This window comes from Syngnathus floridae, chromosome 1 (assembly GCF_059516105.1).
Source record: "Syngnathus floridae isolate MCC-2025c chromosome 1, RoL_Sflo_1.0, whole genome shotgun sequence".
Lineage (NCBI taxonomy): Eukaryota > Metazoa > Chordata > Actinopteri > Syngnathiformes > Syngnathidae > Syngnathus > Syngnathus floridae.
The window spans coordinates 23,620,030-23,639,046 of record NC_142413.1 but is presented as its reverse complement, the minus strand read 5'-3'; the positions used below and the strand labels follow the sequence as shown (position 1 = coordinate 23,639,046).

Here is a 19,017-nt window from a genome sequence, read left to right as displayed (position 1 = left end):
CTGCAACCCAAATTCGGGGCAAAAGATATTTTACGAAACCCCGCCCATTCCTTGTGACGGTGCACTGTGGCAGTCAGTCAGTAACGTCGGCATGAGAAAACGAGACAAAAGCTGTCACAGGTTGACACAAAACTACTTTAAAGACTATAATTAAGTGCTACTTTTTCCTCGCGCACACAATGCCGAGACAACTCGTGTGCACTGTAGCACGCAAGAAAGCCTGACGACAAGAAGCAAGGTGGCTAATGCTACTACCCAAAGTAGCTGTCTGTCACTTCACTTTTAAGGTAAGAGCTTCGTCTTTCCATTTTTCCCTACTTGTTCTTCTCCTCTCTTCCTTCCAAGAAAGATTGAATTCGTTTTTGTACACCACATCTTACTCAATTTACTGCAAAATGTTTTTCCTTCATTGCAGCAAATCAGCAGTAACCTTCCTGTTAGCCCAATGTTTCCTATCATTTATTGAAGCAAAGCGCCTCTTTTACATTGGAAAAATTATCACGGCACACTACCAAACGCACATTTGCATCAAATATGGTTACTGAAATAATAATCTCAAGTCAATCTGGTTACAAATTGACTCCATTGTAAAATTCAGGCCTATTTAATTTCCTGTACTCACAGGAAGACATGACCTGTTGTTTTTATGGCAACAGGTGGGTACACACGTTTATTGAGCTATTTACAGCTTACATTGGGTGGAAAACTAAATTTTATTATCCAGGGTGCCCATAAAGATCAGAGAATGGCATTAGTATTTGTCAAATGTGGGACTTTCTTTGTGATTTAGGGCTCCAGAAATAAATTTGACTTGTAAATCAATCTGAAACAGTACCTATACCATCAACGGTGTACATGAAATGCTCAAATGCATTATGATTAAAAAAAAAAAAAACCACCCAGACATGATCTAATTACCATATTCTATTTATATTGCATTTGTAGTCTATAGTTGAAATTGAGGAGCAACTTTGTTGACACATTCTATTCTGAGTTCCGCACCATCACTCCTTTGTTGCCATGTGCAAACAGGTTAGTTTGCTTAGACTGTCACTCAGCTATGTGCGCTTTACTGGACTCAGTTCATCTTTATTTGTATAACACCTTTTAAAAGGATGTAAATGATAAGAGATAACATTACTGGTAAAGACAGCTCGAGTGACATAAATATCATTTGTAAATAAACTAAAAAACTAATGATCAGAAAAGGAGCTCTTAAGACACCAAGATGCATTTGTGTTCAGTTTCATGAAAAAGAAATGAGAGAAAAATCTTATATCCCAAAATGTAATTAGCATCTTTAGAAAATATATTGCAAATCATGACATTTCATTTGGGACACATTACAATGAAGACATTAAGTGTGAAAAATATTGGTTATTTTTTATTAGTAGTGCCTTTTCAATAACAACTGCCAATATTTCAAATCCTCATATCTGTAAATCCATTTGATTTTCTAAATTAAGTCAGTGTGATGTGTTTTTATAATATAGATCATATTGTATAAAAATCATGTTTATAATCTGCCTTCCTGGCAGAAGGTGACTGATAAATGTCAACCTTTTGTTTTAGAATCATGACGCAGGAAGGCAGTGTGTGTGAAGTCACCCTTGGTGTCGGGGGCATGACTTGTGGTTCCTGTGTCCAATCCATAGAGCAACGCATCGGTTCTCTGCCAGGGGTGATACACATAAAGGTAATTCCCATTTGTTCATTCCACATCTTCTCTCCTTTTCTCACACTGTGCAGACATGTTGCGAAACGCTTCCTCTTCAAAACAGGATCTTCATCACATGTTGTGACAATTCTTTGAATCCCAACACATAAGGATTCAAATGATCTTTACTTGCCAGGCCTATTTTGATTTGAAAGCAGGTGATATGAATGTAGCCACAAAGTCAAAATTGCAGTGATTGAAGTCTGTGGTTGTTGTTGTTTACCCCTCAGGCTGAGGTTAAATGACAAAGATAATGCAATTGTATGTTCAAGATAGAGCTCTGTACTTTGCAGGACTCTGACAGCAAGTCGATACGCCACTCCCACAGGAAACGTTATTTGCCTTTGTCTTTTTTCAGAATGTAGTGTGTGTGATCTTTGTAGTCATTGTCAGACCTTACTTGTTATTTTCATTGGCACAAAAATAATGTGTAATCAAAATCAAATCAAAATCAGCTTTATTTGCCAAGTTTGTGAATGGCAAACAAGGAATTTGACTCTGATTGATCAACTAGTTCTCTGTACAATCTGTGTAATCCAAAATGCTCACCCCCCCACGTTGCTTGAGTCAAGTGACCCCTCCACCGTGTCACATGATTTCTCAAGGAAGCATGTTGTTAAAATCACGTGGACACGGTTTATCTGTCTTTAGTACGACTGTAATGTATCTTAGATAGACTTTAATTTGAGCCTGAAATGCATTTAGTTTACCAAAAGAGAAAAAAACTCAAAGAATTTAACAGGTTTAAAGAATTAGGTTGTGATAAATCAATTGATAGATTGCTTCCGTTTCTGTTCTGGGGGAAGGAATATTCCCAAAGCAAATAATGGCCATTAAAATAAACTATGGCCAAAGTTTTAAGTGAGCCAATCAAGTTCAAACATTTGTTAAAATGACATTTAACTGACATGATGGTGATTTCCATCACGTTTAATATTCCTTATTGTCATATAAATGTAAAAAGAAGATAACAAGTCCGTGTCACTCAAAAAGATAGAGGCGTGTTTTTCAAGAACAGTTCTGATTGTGAACTTCATGAATCCCACCTGTAATGAAATACTGGGGCAGGGTAATCTTTTTCTATTTCCTTGATCCCGCCTTGCAGAATTAGTAGCGGTAAATGTAATTACACTCCGTGCTTGGCTGTGTTCTTCTCAGCAACACCTTCAGGACAATTTCTTGAATTTCTCTCTTTGAATAAGATTAGACCCAACTTTCGTGTCACCACGATGTCAGAAACTCACAGTAGGCTCAAAGGGGCATGCATTTCAAAGTCAAGTGTCCAATCCAGTCAGGGTAATGTTTGTTTATGTGATCATGTAAATCCTTTCGAAAGGGTTTTAAAACGTGTTTGCTCTAATTTTGCAGGTCTCTTTAGAGCAGGCGAATGCAACGATCATTTTTAATGACAGCCAACAAAGCGCAGCGTCCCTCCTGGAGGCCATTGATGACATGGGCTTTGAATCAAATTTACCTACGGCCATACCCGTTAGAACTGATAGCCCGCTGATCCCAACATCAGGACAGCCACCTTTAGCTCCACTGGAGGCTTTGGAGAAGGTCTCTGAGAGTCCAGCAGACGAGGGCCTCAATGTCACCCTGTCGACGCCTGCACAGGAGATCACTGAAGTCATGTTGAGGCTCTCGCCATCGGAAAGCGTCACTCCTGGCACCACTGCGCCAAAAGACTTGCCCGTGTCTCCATCTCACAGCACAGACAACACAGACAGCAGAGCGACGCTCCTGAAGATGAACATTCAAGGCATGACTTGTCATTCCTGCACCACCACCATTGAGGGGAAGATTGGAAAATTGAAAGGGATTGAAAAGATCAAAGGTGATAGCTGATTACTGATTATGCTGAAACTTTCTATCTATTGGCATCGGCCACAAAAACTCCCAATCAGTCGGGGTCTTTTTGTAACACCGGTATATGAACACTTAATTAACAACACTGTAGTAGTGTCATTTAAAACTGACCTTTATTTCTATCTTTTGCAAACAATGAGTATTTTATACTCATTATTTATTAGTATAGTATTTTATTTAATTGTTTATCTGTAATTTTCCGCAGTCATCTTGGATTCTCAGGAAGCTACCATTGTGTACCTGCCTTGCCTCATCAGCATGCGGACCATCATCGAACAGATTTCTTTGGCCGGCTTCAAGGCTTGTGTAAAGTTCAAACCACGGCCCCTGCAACTCTCCCTCGACGAAGTTGAGCGGTTTGCAGATTCTCATAAAGCAGGTGCTTCTTCACCAGTGGACACTTCTGAGGAGACAGACCACTTTATTGACACAACTCGAGTGGCGCTCACGGTGAAAGGCATGCACTGTCGATCCTGCGTGGTCAATATCCAAGACAACATCTCTACGCTGCCCGGTGTGTCCTCTGTGGTGGTCTCTCTCGAGGACGAGAAAGCCTCCATCTGCTGCGACCCGCTGACAGTCACAGTGCCTCAGTTGCGACAGGCAATTGAAGCACTCCCTCCGGGGAACTTCAAAACTCAACCCTGGGAGTCTTCAGGGCTCCACAGCCCTCCAGCTACCTCATCTCCACCTGCTTTAGCTGCGACTCGAGCATTTGCACGATCCTTGGCCAACCGTGCTGTACCCCAGCCTTGTTTTATCCAACCGCTGGCGTCCATGGCTAAGATTCATATTGAGGGCATGACATGTCATTCTTGCGTCCAGTCAATAGAAGGTGTGATGTCTCAGAGAAAAGGGGTGACGTCAGCGCGTGTGTCTTTGGTCGATAAGCAAGGCCTCTTTGAATATGACCCCCTGTTGACCTCCTTAGTTGAGCTTAGGGATGCCATAGAGGACATGGGCTTTGACGCTTTCTTATCTGGTGAGACGCTCATCATCATCAGTCTTACTGGAATTTTGAAAAACAGTCTTGTTATATCTTAATTGTGATGATAGAGCTAATAACTTACATTGTTGTTGTTGTTCTTGCCCACAGAGACCAATTCCTTGCCCGCTGTGTCGCTTCCCGGTGTCCTCAAGTCTCCAAGTGTCGTGCCAGTTAAAAATGAGGAATTAGACATCACCCCCCTCAATGGAACCACCCAGGATCACAAAACAGGCAAGAGGGACAAACTCTCAAGTGCAGACAAGTGCTTCATCCAGATCAGAGGCATGACCTGTGCATCATGTGTGGCAAACATTGAGCGAAACCTCAAAAATGAACCTGGTCAGTTCACATTTTTTCAAGATTGTGTTTTCAAAGCAATCATTTGTGTATTAATAGAAATTATTCTTTTTCCTTGTGCAGGTGTCTATACCGTTCTGGTCGCGTTAATGGCCGGAAAGGCCGAGGTGCGCTTTAATGCCGAAATGATCGACCCTGTGAAGATTGCGGAGTGTGTGAATGAGCTGGGCTTCTCTGCCTCAGTCATGGAGAACTATGAAGGTTCAGATGGAAACTTGGAATTAGTGGTGAGTTACGTGTCCATTGTTTATTCAACACTGCAATTACATGCACCATTAAAAACATCCTTAGAGTTAGACGAGAGGACTGTAATTCAAAGGTGCCCAACTTCCATCATTTCATGCATTCTTCTCCTTCCAGGTGAGGGGGATGACTTGTGCCTCTTGTGTCCACAAAATTGAATCCAGCCTTACGAAAGAAAATGGGATCAAATATGCCTCTGTGGCCTTATCAACAAATAAGGCACACATTAAGTATGACGCCGAAGTGATAGGACCACGCGACGTCATCAAGTTGATTGGGGTGATCCATTTCTCTGTGCTGTTTAGCATTTATATCTGTGTGCTTATCTACCGGTATGAAAATAACTATATTCAAGTTAAGGCTCCAGGCTGATTTTTTATTTAATCATTTTAACAATTGTAACTAAATTCATGCTCTATCACGTTTGTAGAATTTGGGTTTTGAAGCATCTTTGGTGAAGAAGGACCGTGCCACCAGTCATTTGGACCATAGTAAAGAGATACGACAGTGAGAAAAGCATTTTATTTTTTTATACACATCTCCCGACCACCTGGCAAACCAGTCCAGGGTCTAACTAATCTCCTATCCAATGTATCCGCATAACGGCAGTGGGTTTAGAATGTTGTTCTCAATTTTGTTGACATTTTTTGATCATTAAACATTCACACACACGCCCCGATATGACAACTCTAAGAAAGCAATTATGAGTACATTAAATATTGTGACGTTAAAATCACAATAATTCTGCTAAACTTTTTAAAAGCAAGTCTAAAAGTTGGATCTTAACGTTGCGTACCATTCTGAGCAGCCAAAAGGCTGACTTGGCTACTAGTACTGCAGTTCTACTAGTACCGTGTTTTTCGGACTATAAGTCACTCCGGAGTATAAGTCGCACCAGCCATAAAATGCCCCAAAAAGTGAAAAAAAACATATATAAGTCGCTCCGGAGTATAAGTCGCATTTTGGGGGGCAATTTATTCGACAAAATCCCACACCAAAAACAGTCATGAACGAGCAACAACAGGCTAAACGATAGGTATGCTAACGTGACAAACACAAACAAAGAGCTGAAAACGGGCCTGACGTAACATATAGAGTGATTAAGGACAACTATTACATGAATAACATGTTTATAAAACCATCGGTGTCACTCCAATTCATTAAATCCATCGATCGTTCGATACGATAGCAACAGGCTAAACGATAGGTATGCTAAAGTGACAAACACAAACGAGGAGCTGAGAACGGGCCAGACGTAACATATAGAGTGATTTAGGACAACTATTACATAAATAACATGTTTATAAAACCATCGGTGTCACTCCAATTCATTAAATCCATTGATCGTTCGATACGATAGGAACAGGCTAAATGATAGGTATGCTAACGTGACAAACACAAACGAAGAGCTGAGAATGGGCCTGACGTAACATATAGAGTTATTAAAGAAAACGATTACATGAATAACACATTTATAAAGTCATCGGTGTCACTCCAATTCATTAAATCCATCGATCGTTCTTTGTCAACAATGGGTGCGCGCGGCTGAGGGCGCTTGCACTTCAAAATATTCCACAGGCTCATATAACGATAGATAAACTATATTTCAAATAACTATAATATAAGCAATAATATTATCAAACCATCCGTGCACTTTAAATCCACTAAATCCATCGATCAAATTCCTCGTCCTTTGTCAACATCGCTGCGCGTGCGCCCTGACGTCAGCCTAGTCTTTATTCCACAGATCTGGTATATAACTATATTGTAGCGTTAACAAAGTACAAGGAAAGACGTGGGTTTGGTAAACGGCTCTTTATTTAACACAACAAACTTCCAAGCGTGTGGCGGCATGGACTTCCAGACACGAGAGCTCCATGGCATAGGACCGGGCGTGCGTAGTGGCCATGTCCGAGCCCCATGCACCGTTCGCGGACAGCCACTCGGCCGAGCGCCAGCCCCCGACTCAGTAGAGTAGGACCGGGCGTGCGTAAAAGCCATAATAGTTTTTCAAACCTTCTATGTCACTCCAAATCCTTAATTCCTTCAAACTCTTTGTCCTCCGTGTCACTTAGAAATGATCACAGCTAATGATGCCGGTAGTCCTTACGTTTGTCCGCTATGTAAACAATCGCTGCGCCGTGCCGTGCCACTGACGTCACTTGAAATAGTAATCCTTTGGTACATCACGGTTCTCCAAACTTTCTTTCTGCTGCTCGATTACTGTTTTCAGCTGCATATTTTACAACGTGAAGTTTGTGACCTGCAAAATATGAGTTTCTTTTTGGTGCCATTTTTCTTAAGCCCACCCATTTGATGAGTCACGGCCAACGGTGAAATTTAGAGCGCCCTCATCCAGTTTCGTCTGAAAATATAATTTTTTTCAGATGTAGTTTTTTGTTTTGTTTATTTGGTTGTTTTATCAAAGTCAAAGTCTACTTTATTGTCGATTTTTTTTTTTTTTTTTTTTTTTTTTTTTCTCCCATATACCAAGACACACAAAGAGATTGAAATTACCTTCCCACTATCCCTCGATGAGAGAGTACACATATGCATACAAGCAACACAAAAAAAACCCCAAGAAAGCACAAACAATGAATAAATAAGAGTGTTGAATAAATGATAAATAAACAAATAATAATAAATATAATATAATATGATATAATAATAAATATAAGAGGAGCAAAAATGGAGCAAGTGTACATACAGCAGACAGTGGACTTGGATATGGTGCTTTAAAGTGTTAATTGCTTTATTTGATGTTTTCTCTATTTTTTTATGTTTTGAATATGTTCAAGATAAAGATATAAAAGCATGTGAAGTGATCACCTATACTAAAAATAACATGGGAAGTGGTCAACTATACTTGTAAGTAAGTGATGTCTTAATGATCAAGTAAAAATTTGTGGAAAAAAAACATAAGTCGCTCCTGAGTATAAGTCGCCCCCCCACCCAAACTATGAAAAAAAACCGCGACTTATAGGCCGGAAATTACAGTAGTGCTCGGTTGCTATTGAAATGTGAATGATCAACCCAAAACATTTCTCTGAGTAACTTCCAATGTTTGCTTTCTCAGGTGGAGGAAATCTTTCCTGGTGAGCCTGATCTTCTGTGTGCCAGTGATGGGTATGATGGTATATATGATCATCATGGACCACCAGATGAACGCTGCTCACCAACACAACGCCACGGCCGAGGACCGCAACTTGTACCACGCCACCATGTTCCTGGAGAGACAGTTGCTCCCAGGCCTCTCGGTCATGAACCTGCTCTCTTTCCTTTTTTGTGTGCCTGTGCAGGTGAGTCACGAGATTCCTTATCTCCCCTACACCTCTGCGTGTAGCTCACTGCATGATAATTCTTTCCTTTATTTAGTTCATCGGCGGCCGTTACTTCTACGTTCAAGCCTACAAAGCCGTAAAACACAAATCTGCCAACATGGATGTGCTTATCGTCCTGGCCACCTCCATAGCCTTCACATACTCCTCCATCGTCCTAATAGTGGCCATGGTGGAGAAAGCAAAAGTCAACCCCATCACCTTTTTCGACACACCGCCTATGCTGTTTGTCTTCATCTCCCTGGGACGCTGGTTGGAACAGATAGCCAAGGTTGAAAATAATTGATAAGGCTTTGAATGTGCAATGTGGAACTGCAGAAACTAAGATGCTTTTCTGTGTGTTTTAGAGCAAAACGTCAGAGGCTCTTTCCAAGCTCATGTCACTGCAAGCCACCGAGGCCACAGTGGTTATCCTCAGTAGCGATTCAACTATTCTAAGGTACCGCTCGTGATCCTTTGGGCCGCTGTGTCAATGTTTGTGCTTGAATTGCCTCTAGATAAGAACAACGTGATTCAACAGGAAATCCTCATTGGCTGTTCCTAATAGAATTATGTATCAGTCATATCCAGATGTCACACAAATCAAGTTATTTTATCCTAGTGAGGACCCACAGGGGACACTGTAAATCTTGGATATTTGTTATGCAAAGAGCACACAATACAGTCGTATTTGGACTTATTAGGATTTTCTTTGTTAGTACATAATTAGGAACACAAGTTTCATTTGAACAAAAGGGGGCAGCATCGTGCATTAGAACTGTACTGTATGGAACTGAAAGTTAGTTGTTCTAGTCGCATCAGCAGGTCAATAAATAAAGACCATTTTGAAACTATATGCATAAAGTATTGTTAAATTAATCCCTCAGTGTCTGATTGGATACATTTATAAGCATGAGTGAATTGTTGACTGATATTCAGTGAGAATCAAGTGGACGTTGAGCTGGTGCAGAGGGGAGATGTGGTAAAAGTAGTTCCTGGTGGAAAATTTCCCGTCGATGGAAGAGTACTTCAAGGGCAATCTATGGCGGACGAGTCTCTCATCACAGGTTGGTCAATTCTTTGGCAGAGGCCAAAGAATTCTGTACCTCTATGTTTGGGGCTCAAAACTGAACCGCTGTTGCTTTGGAACTTCAGGAGAGGCCATGCCCGTGACCAAGAAGCCGGGGAGTGTTGTGATTGCAGGCTCCATTAACCAGAATGGCTCGCTGTTGGTCAGCGCTACTCATGTCGGCATGGACACCACGCTGTCTCAGATTGTCAAACTCGTCGAAGAGGCTCAGACTTCAAAGGTGTGTCATGGGTTATTGATCTTTATGATCCTTCTTCACTGTGCTTTGGGTGTCTTGATTCTCAGTGTTTGCTTTTTTTTTTTAGGCTCCCATCCAGCAGTATGCTGATAAGATCAGTGGCTACTTTGTACCCTTCATTGTTGGCGTGTCAGTTCTTACTTTGATTTCCTGGATAGTGATCGGGTTCATGGATTTCCCCCTGGTGGAAAAATACTTTCCGGTGAGTGTTTTAAATTAAATTACTGAATTGTTCAAATCCTACATTGGCAATTCACTATCTGATTGAACAAAGAAACTGCATCTCATCTTGTTTTCCCATCCCAGGCAAAACAAAAACAAACAAAAAAATCTGTGCCACTAAAAATGTTCTTTATGTTTTGTTTGATTAAGAGTGACACCCAATCTGTGAAAACATGTTTTCCAAAATTTTCTAATCGTTGTTCCTTGCAGGGTTATGACAAAAGCATTTCCAGGGCGGAGGCGGTGATTCGCTTTGCTTTCCAGGCCTCCATAACCGTGTTATGCATCGCCTGTCCCTGCTCCCTTGGTCTGGCAACCCCGACGGCTGTCATGGTGGGCACCGGGGTCGGAGCCCAAAATGGCATCCTGATTAAAGGAGGGGAACCTTTGGAAATGGCACATAAGGTACTGTATGTTCATAACAGTGCTCATGCATGTGTGTTGACAACACGTACACTAATTTTTCTAATATAGTTGGAAGACTTTTGAACAACACTGCTGATGCTTCTGGTTTCCTTGACAACCACCACAGGAGGTTTAACTGACTCAAAGCAAACATCCATTCACAGGTTCAAACAGTGGTGTTTGATAAGACTGGGACCATTACATATGGCGCTCCAAACGTCGTCCAGGTCAAAATAGTTATGGAGGGTAATAAAATGCCTCGCTCCCGACTGCTCGCCATCGTGGGCACAGCAGAGAACAACAGTGAGCATCCTCTGGGAGTAGCTATCACCAAACACTGCAAGCAGGTTGGTTTTGACTTCAGCTACCCAAGTCCTGTTTTCTGAGCATCAGTATGAGTAATGAGACATTGCCACTCGTACGCCCGCAGGAACTCGGCACAGAGTCGCTCGGCATGTGCGCAGACTTCCAGGCCGTGCCGGGCTGCGGCATTCGGTGTCAGGTCAGCAACACCGAGATGCTGTCAAAGCACGGGGATGGCGACGATGAGGATAACAACCAGCGCAACAGCATGCTTGTTCAGATCAGCGACACCATCACGTCAACCAGCTCCCATTCTCTCATCATGGATCCGCAGCCACTCCGTATGCCACGGTCTCGACACTCATTTCTGGTTTAGGTCAGGATGTTTCTCAAGTGCCGTATGTCCGCAGGCCTGTCCCAGACTGCAAGCTACGTAGTCCTGATTGGCAATCGAGAGTGGATGAGGAGGAATTGTCTACAGATCCGACACGATATCGATGACGCCATGATGGAGCACGAGCGCAGGGGTCGCACCGCCGTCCTGGTTGCCGTCGACAGTGAGTGCTCGAAGTCAAAACACGAGGGTGCCACTGGTTCAAAACATGAAAGAAAACATGGAACTCTGCCTTTTTAGATGTGCTGTGTGCCATGATAGCCATCGCGGACATAGTGAAACCGGAAGCTGAGCTGGCAGTCCAAACTCTGACCTTCATGGGCTTGGAGGTCGTGTTGATGACGGGAGACAACAGCAAGACGGCACGGGCCATTGCTGCACAGGTGAGCCCGATTGGCACCAGTGAGGGTTGTTGGTACCATTACCATGCTAACTTAAATACCACACATTAGCCTCCCCCTCATCAAACTAGAGGGAAGGGCATTGGCCTGCATCTAGTCACGTTTATAGATAAGCCCCCCTCAAAAGAAATTCTATAGATTTCCAATTCACTAACCTTTGCAGCCCTAATTCTGCTTCCATGTCTCGTTTCTGCATTAGGTGGGCATCAGGAAAGTGTTTGCGGAGGTGTTGCCCTCCCACAAGGTGGCCAAGGTGGAGCAGCTGCAGCAGGCGGGGAAGAGGGTCGCCATGGTAGGCGACGGCATCAACGACTCGCCTGCTCTGGCCATGGCTGACGTCGGCATCGCCATAGGAACCGGCACAGATGTGGCCATTGAGGCAGCAGACGTGGTCTTGATCAGGGTGCGAATTGAATGTGTGACTTTGGCCTCTTCTGCACAAATGCTCTCACAAAATAACAAAATTGTTTGAAATTGATTTGTGCAATCGCGTCACTCATTTTTACTCGCGTTGACAGAATGACCTGCTGGATGTGGTCAGCAGTATCGACCTCTCTAAAAAGACTGTCAAGAGGATCAGGATCAACTTTGTCTTTGCTCTCATCTACAATCTGGTTGGCATTCCCATCGCTGCAGGTAAAAGAACACAGTTGCGTCTCTGCTGGCAATGAGCCTCAAGATTTTTGGAAACTAAAGTTTGTCATTTGCACACTAAAATCTTGACAAGATGCTCAGCACTCTTTATCTTTACACTAAATATTGAATACATGGTGTTTGCATGTGTGTAAGTGTGTGCGCGTGTAAATGTGTGCGTTTAAGTGTATAAGTTGTGATATAAAATTCTGAAAAAGATAAAACTTATTCCACTATCACTGTAACATAACCTTGAACCTGTACCACGTAATCCAAAAAAACTAATGTTTTAAAGAGAGGAAGTGTGGTAAAATTAAACAACTAAGATAAGTTTGCATGTTACATCTTCATGTCTTCAAGAGATTCAAGATTCAAGAGTTTTTTATTCGCCATGTTTGAGCGTGCCAAACAAGGAATTTGACTTTGGTAAATCACAGCCTCGGTTCAACATTTAGGTGACTAACAACAACACTCGGGACATGTGAAGAACGAAAGATATTCTCAAACACCCCCTGATCTTAAACTGATCTTAAACTCCCAAGAGGGCAAGGAACAACTCAAAACTCCAGCTAGAGGAAATGAGAAACCTTGAGAAGAGACCACAGATGGTAGGGTCCCTCTTCTAGGATGACCAGGCTGCAATGGATGCAGAGAGGACACATAGTACAAACAGTGTAGACAAAAAAGGTGTGGAAAGCGGGATGTTATTGCACAGTAATGACTCTGAGACTCTAAGAGTGGTGTGAGTTCATCAGAGCGACAGCCTGGGGGAAGAAGCTGTCTCTGTGTCTGCTGGTTTTAGTGTACAGAGCTCTATAACGGCGTCCGGAGGGGAGTAGTTCAAACAGGCTGCAACCTGGGTGCGAAGGGTCTGTTGAGATGTTACTTGCACGTTTCCTGGTCCTGGACAGGTACAAGTCTTGGATAGATGGGAGGTTGATTCCAGTTATCTCTTTTGCAGTCCTTATTGTCCGTTGCAGTCTGTGCTTGTCTTGTTTGGAGGCCGATCCAAACCAGACAGTGATGGAGGTGCAGAGGACAGACTGGATGATGGCAGTGTAGAAGGTCTTCAGCAGCTCCCGCGGCAGGTTTAACTTGTTGAGCTGTCTCAGGAAGTACAGCCTCTGCTGGGCCTTCTTCCGGACAGAGTCTATGTGGCCGGTCCATTTCAGGTCCCGAGAGATTGTGGTTCCCAGGAACTTGAAGGTGTCTGATGAGAGAATAGTATTACTGCGGATAGTCAGGGGTGAAAGTGGTGAAGGGCCTCGCCTGAAGTCCACTGTCATCTCCACGGTCTTGAGCGGGTTCAGGTCCAGGTGGTTGTCCATGCTCTCAAAAAAATAATGCTCCATTCTGATTGAATCTGCGGAAAAAGTGCTGTTTTGGTTCCTCAATGAGTAAAATATCACTATATTACTATTTCCAGAATCCCCCCCATATTTTTTTTCTGATTATATTTCTATTTCATTCTCCAAATGTTTTTAATCATGGTTTTATTGTCATATTTACATTATTTCTCTCTTGTAATGTATTGTAGTTGTGAAATGTATTGCAAAAATCTAAAGGAAATGATCTAGTCATATAACTTTCTTACATGGTTCTTCATTGGCAATATCAATTTTGCGTATCAAATGACCTCCTTTGTTTTAAATCACGTGGCATCTCAGAAACACTTCTGCGTCCTTAGGTGTGTTCCTTCCCATCGGTTTGGTGTTACAGCCATGGATGGGCTCTGCCGCCATGGCCTTGTCGTCCGTCTCTGTGGTTATGTCCTCGCTCCTCCTCAAATGGTAACATTTTTTTTACATGAACTTCACCTTGAAATCCACTGCTTTCTCACTGTCGACCTTTTGTATAGCTACACCAAGCCCAGCGCAGAAAAATTGGAGGCTCGACTGGAGTCGCGGCTGGGCCGCTGCGCTCGGCAAAGCAGCCTGTCCGAAGTCAGCGTCAACATCGGCATGGGCGAGCTTCGGCGATCCTCACCCAAGCTCAGCCTCCTCGACCGCATCGTCAATTACAGCCGGGCGTCCATCAACTCGTTGCGCTCCGACAGGAACTCGATCCACAGCCAGGTGCTCAGTGAGCCCGACAAACACTCGCTCCTGGTGGGAGAGGCGCCCTGCGACGAGGAGTTCTGCTGAAGACCATTGTCACCAAGTGCCCAAGGTAGCTCCGCTTTTCTCCCCCGGGCGGCTTTTGCCGATGGCGCCATCTGGGTGGAAGATGCTGTGGCGTCACACTTGACTCCAAGAATGCGTTTGCACCAAGCACTTCAGAACAAACTGGCTCACTTCTGCTCCCCCCCCCCCCCCCCCCCAATTTGGCAATGTAAGCGTGCTGCTGCACTCTGACAGCAGCCGTCTTAATGTGCTTGTGTAGCCAAAGACCTTTTTAAGTTTGAGCTCTTTTTCATTCCATGTATGGAGTATTTATATTTACCCTTATTTATCTCACGTTCATCCAAATCAGTGAAAAATTTGAATGATGCTCGAGAGCAAGTCGGAAACGGTGTTAGCCAAGTGCCAGTAGAAATGTTGTCGTGGCATAGTCCAGTACATTCCAAAGAGAGCACCTTGGACACCTCTGCTGTTATCTTGTTACATTTGTGCCGCTCATTGCTGTGCAGTTTGTCTTTTCTATTCAAGCAAGTCCATTGAGGCCATCAATAGCCTACTGATTGTATTGTGGTAGTGTAGTGTAGTGTCGTGTGTTACTGCTTCCAAGCTTTTTTGTCTTCACAAGTTGTGGTCCTAATTGCATTTTTCAATCTTGGTTGGTTTACTGCTTGGCTACATTCCTTCTTATCTTTATTTTTTGCTCTGTCAGCACATTGTCACACAAGAGTCCAAGTCCTCACTTTGGTTTTGTTTTAGTTGTTGACGAGACAGTTGAAGTTGTTAAAGAGAAAATGACGCGTGTCCTGAAGTCCCCTGAGCGTTATCACGTCGGCCTATCTAAGCGACTCCCATAGAGCGCCGCATTACGTGTCCAAGTACGGTTAAATGAAGCAAGTGTTCCCTGAATGTTCTAAATTCGGGGGTGGGGAGCCTACGGCTATGGCTCACAAGAACTTTTAATCCAGGCTGCCATGCAACTCTGTCCAAAAATAAGACACCTAATTTATATTTAATAAACATTGATTTAATGTTGTATATTTTGTCATAAAAGTAGTATGGCTTTGAATTGCTGAATGGGATCTACACCCGTTCTAAACTATTGTGCCTTGGATTTAAAAAAAAAAAAAAAAGAATAAAAAAAATGGCATCACTGTGCTGTCTTCTGTCAAGTGCCTTAAAGTGGCCCTCTTTATTATTCCACATAAAGATCACATTAAGTTAGTGAAATGCACAACCAAACGCTATTCATTTTTAGAAATACATAAATCTTTTAAGTCATTTCATCGCATGATCACTTCGGTTGTATTTCCAGTTGACAGTTACCATTAGCTCATGTAGTAATTTGAGATGTACAGCCATAAAGAGGGATGAGCTCTTACTGAATGTTAAGAAAATCAATACAAGAATTGACAGTAAACATAAAAATTTGATTTTTGTGCTACTCTCTCAGCTGGTCACCGATGAACTAAACAAAACTGTGGTCAAAGGGTTGACAAAATTGCAACAAAACAGTGCAGCATTTCATCTCAGCATTCCAACATTGTGCTTTTGTGAACAATACGTATCTGTAGCAGGAAAACATTACATTCAGTTCACCTTGAAGATGACAAGAACATAAGTCACTTCATACCAGCTGGAAACATGTACAGATATCTGGAAACACTTATATAAATCAAGTTACTTATACAAGACAACAACAGTAGATTTAGAGACTATCAAACATATTTACAGTGATCACACCATGATGATGAGCGATGGAATCAAAGTTCACAAACATTTTATGTAAACATTTGCATTTGTTCGATTAAATCGTTACAACACTTGAATTCTACATAGAGAATTTCAATCATCATCTTCGCTTATGATTTTTGTGCCTGTGTGTTGTTTATTTATTTTGTCATCCCCGATTTCTAGAAGTGGCCAAAGAAACATTGTTCTCTGGCCAGTATCAGAATCTTCGTGTGCTGGATGACTAAAAGTGACCAGCGCAGTCCAGGTAGTGGTGCGTACCTTTTCTGATATTCTACTCTCAGTCTGAATCTTGATATGACACTGATAGAGGTTTTTACAAGTAAATGACATAATGAGAACATGTCAGAGCAGTGTCTGATACCAAAACCATCTCAAGTGTGTTCATGACGGTGATGTAATCTTAATTTTAATGCAAATCGAGACACCCTGTAGTCTGACATTAATTGACACGAGCGGAGTCGTTGAGTCAGAAACACTGCAAATATTTGTAGAAAAACACTTCTAGGTCGTAAATATAAAACAGTTAAGTACGGCTTGAACCGAGAGTGCCTTCTTTGCCTTCTTTTTCCTTTGCCAATTACTCAAGACTACAAAGGACTCAAAATTACAACAAAAGGTAAAGTAAACCTACAGTACTCTTATAAAAGTGAGTAGATGTATTTCACCGTTGATGTCACAGGGTTAAAGGTGAAATTAACTTGACATATTTTAAGTAAACATTTACTACCAAATTTCCTCAATTATATATATATACTATATATCTTTTAACTGACATTCCTCATTTGAATAACGGGAATGAGTTTTTAGCACAATGATGTTAGTTGTAATACTTGAAATATAGCCACATGATATTTATGCTAACAGCATGTTAAAACTAAGCACATTACAGCGACAGCTTGGTGCTTGCTACAGGTAAAATCACTCCCCCAGCCACAGTATGAGGAAAATATGGTGAGATGAACAGAGTAAAAACTTTACTGAAAGTCATGAGGAGTGATTGCTTGTGTTTGTTTGTCAAGCTGAATAAGTTAAATGTGAGGGTATTGAAATAGCACCATGTCGGTCCATTACTGGTGGCCGCCATTTTAAAAGCATGGCTAACTGAAGATAAAGAAGCCTTTTTCAATGGTCGCTCATCCGGCAAAAATAAAGCGATTGGGGGATAGGAATGTTATTAAACAGCTGGGTGAGGTCATTTGGAGGTCATGTGGATTTGGCACAACTTAAAAGATTTGCGAATAATTAAGAAACAACTTTAAAAAATATACCGCACAGACACAAAGATGCCAATTTAAAATAGAAAATAAAATTCACTCTATCTTGAAAGAATCAAGAAAAGACTGCATGTGAAATGAGCAGACGCAAACTTAACTTTGGCACACTGAATGGGGTAAGGGGGTGACCTGGTCATAGTGGCGTTTGGTGGGTCTTTCATAGCCCCTTGTTGAAGTAGACTCGCTCAAGGCCTGGGTGGCTGACCCGGATCTTCTCTTGCAGCTCGGGCTCCAGGCGACTAACTGAAATAGAGCTGGTGGATGCACATGTACAGTATTACTATAATGAGAGTATTTTCTAATTTTATACAGATTGAAGCCTTTCACGCACCTCTTCTGGGGGAACAATGCACAGCACAGTGGCGTTGCGAACACCAGGCTGAAAAGGGAAATGAAGTTGTGATGAGGAAAGCATTGAGGTGAATTGGATATTTTCTGGAATTATACTCTAAAATTGTATTTGAGCTACTCTTGTTCAAAGAATAACCATGTACATATTTTTAACTTGGTGCCGGTTTGTGGGAACAAAGTTCCACTTAGAAGTCAAAATAGAAAATAATACTGTGTAACATGTTTCATGGAAGCAACGCCAGCTAACAGTGTTGACTGTTAGACCACTCACCAGAATCCCACCAAACTGACTTGAATTGGTGCACTCATCCATGGGAACCTCTAAAAGCAACACACAGAAGAAGAAAAAACAAATGAGGGCCACAAAGGTAGCACATTCCTCATGTCCTGCTTCTTCTCACTGTGTGAACATCAGATTCTAGCAATTTAGTTGATTTTAGCATCTTACCTTCAGAAAGGCCTTTTTCTCCAAATGGTTCATTAAAAAGGGTGGGATGGCTGAAAAGAAAAAGAGGAAGAGTATATAGCGAAAAGGCATTTTAGAATGTGACTGGTGAAAGGAAGTAGATCCTCTGAGTCATACCCATTCCTGGAGAAGCCATGAGGATCCTTGAGACCACAACCTGAGAGATGGCCTGCTGTGCCGCTTTGGACGACTCTCCTATCCTGTTGTCGTTCTCATCTGTTATGGGAATGCCGTGTTTCAGTTCTCTGAGGACAAAGGGCAAAGACAATTCAATCCAAAGACACAAAACTCTTCAAAATGAAGAAATGTTGGTTTTCTGTTTTTCGTACTTTTACAGTATCTGAAGGACAATGCCTTGCTGTGGGGACTATGCACCATTACAGGTATGTGTTAAACCTCATAGGGATGTAACGGTATTGTAAATATCTCCATTTCAAAAATCTAGTTGCTGCTATAAAATGTGGTGAAATCAAATGTTGCTTTAGTTTTTTGAAGTGAAATACTGCCTCTCGTCAATTTTGGGTATGTCATCTGCTGTGTGTGCCTTGGCCTCTAGGGGGCGGTGCGGAGATGCAGAAAAAGTTGCATCTTAAACTTATTATTGAGTCATTTTCCAGAGACTACAAAGAATAAATGCCGGTGAGTTTTTGTTGTATTACCTGTCTGTATGTGTTACTATAGAGTTTGTGCGTGAATCCCTTCCCGTGAGGTCTAATGCTAATTCTACCTTGCTCATAAATTAGGTTTCACAATGTATAGATTAGCTAAAAAAATAGACGTAATACGGTATTTAACAATACAATGCTTCTGTTTTTGAGTTTTACTGTAAGCTAAAAGGCTCACTAATAAGCAACACAGGCAAATTCAATACGATTTT

At 42.0% G+C, this 19,017-nt stretch overlaps 2 protein-coding genes and 1 long non-coding RNA gene across 4 annotated transcripts in view; 2 read left to right on the top strand and 1 right to left on the bottom strand.

Annotated features, from left to right (window-relative positions):
• The first annotated feature begins 34 nt into the window (after positions 1-34).
• On the top strand, positions 35-15,449 carry atp7a (ATPase copper transporting alpha). Of its 2 annotated transcripts, none has more exons than XM_088388998.1 (23): positions 35-287; positions 1,573-1,696; positions 3,086-3,554; positions 3,792-3,965; positions 4,683-4,913; positions 4,995-5,158; positions 5,292-5,453; positions 5,605-5,681; positions 8,251-8,473; positions 8,550-8,783; positions 8,860-8,951; positions 9,431-9,558; positions 9,647-9,801; positions 9,887-10,021; positions 10,252-10,446; positions 10,611-10,793; positions 10,877-11,090; positions 11,160-11,306; positions 11,384-11,526; positions 11,744-11,947; positions 12,063-12,180; positions 13,865-13,967; positions 14,036-15,449. In XM_088388998.1, the coding sequence occupies exons 2-23, from the start codon at positions 1,577-1,579 to the stop codon at positions 14,319-14,321; spliced, it is 3,957 nt and encodes a 1,318-aa protein (XP_088245124.1). In that variant the 5' UTR covers positions 35-287; positions 1,573-1,576; the 3' UTR covers positions 14,322-15,449. The 2 variants fall into 2 exon arrangements, with proteins under 2 accessions (XP_088245124.1, XP_088245116.1); XM_088388990.1 differs by having other exon boundaries at positions 3,792-4,568.
• An 8-nt stretch (positions 15,450-15,457) lies between these two features.
• The window catches only part of sfxn1 (sideroflexin 1), a 7,257-nt gene continuing 3,697 nt past the window's right edge, over positions 15,458-19,017 (bottom strand). Inside the window, exons 7-11 of the mRNA XM_088389112.1 lie at positions 18,258-18,385; positions 18,123-18,172; positions 17,946-17,995; positions 17,655-17,702; positions 15,458-17,577 (exon numbers count right to left, since the gene is read on the bottom strand). Coding sequence (XP_088245238.1) covers positions 17,481-17,577; positions 17,655-17,702; positions 17,946-17,995; positions 18,123-18,172; positions 18,258-18,385 — 373 coding nt within the window. The 3' untranslated portion in view covers positions 15,458-17,480. The remainder of the gene's footprint in view (positions 17,578-17,654; positions 17,703-17,945; positions 17,996-18,122; positions 18,173-18,257; positions 18,386-19,017) is intronic.
• LOC148404680 (uncharacterized) overlaps positions 17,634-19,017 on the top strand; it is a 2,689-nt gene continuing 1,305 nt past the window's right edge. The window contains exons 1-3 of the long non-coding RNA XR_015861217.1: positions 17,634-17,742; positions 18,478-18,523; positions 18,697-18,779. This is a non-coding gene — a long non-coding RNA (uncharacterized LOC148404680). The remainder of the gene's footprint in view (positions 17,743-18,477; positions 18,524-18,696; positions 18,780-19,017) is intronic.

Bases quoted from the DNA above. Each gene is read 5' to 3' on its own strand.
- atp7a (XM_088388990.1), top strand. From the start codon at position 1,577: ATGACGCAGGAAGGCAGTGTGTGTGAAGTCACCCTTGGTGTCGGGGGC. The intron at 8,474-8,549 runs GTGAGTCACGAG...TCCTTTATTTAG, and splicing joins TTTTTTGTGTGCCTGTGCAG to TTCATCGGCGGCCGTTACTT. The intron at 11,091-11,159 runs GTATGCCACGGT...GTATGTCCGCAG, and splicing joins CATGGATCCGCAGCCACTCC to GCCTGTCCCAGACTGCAAGC.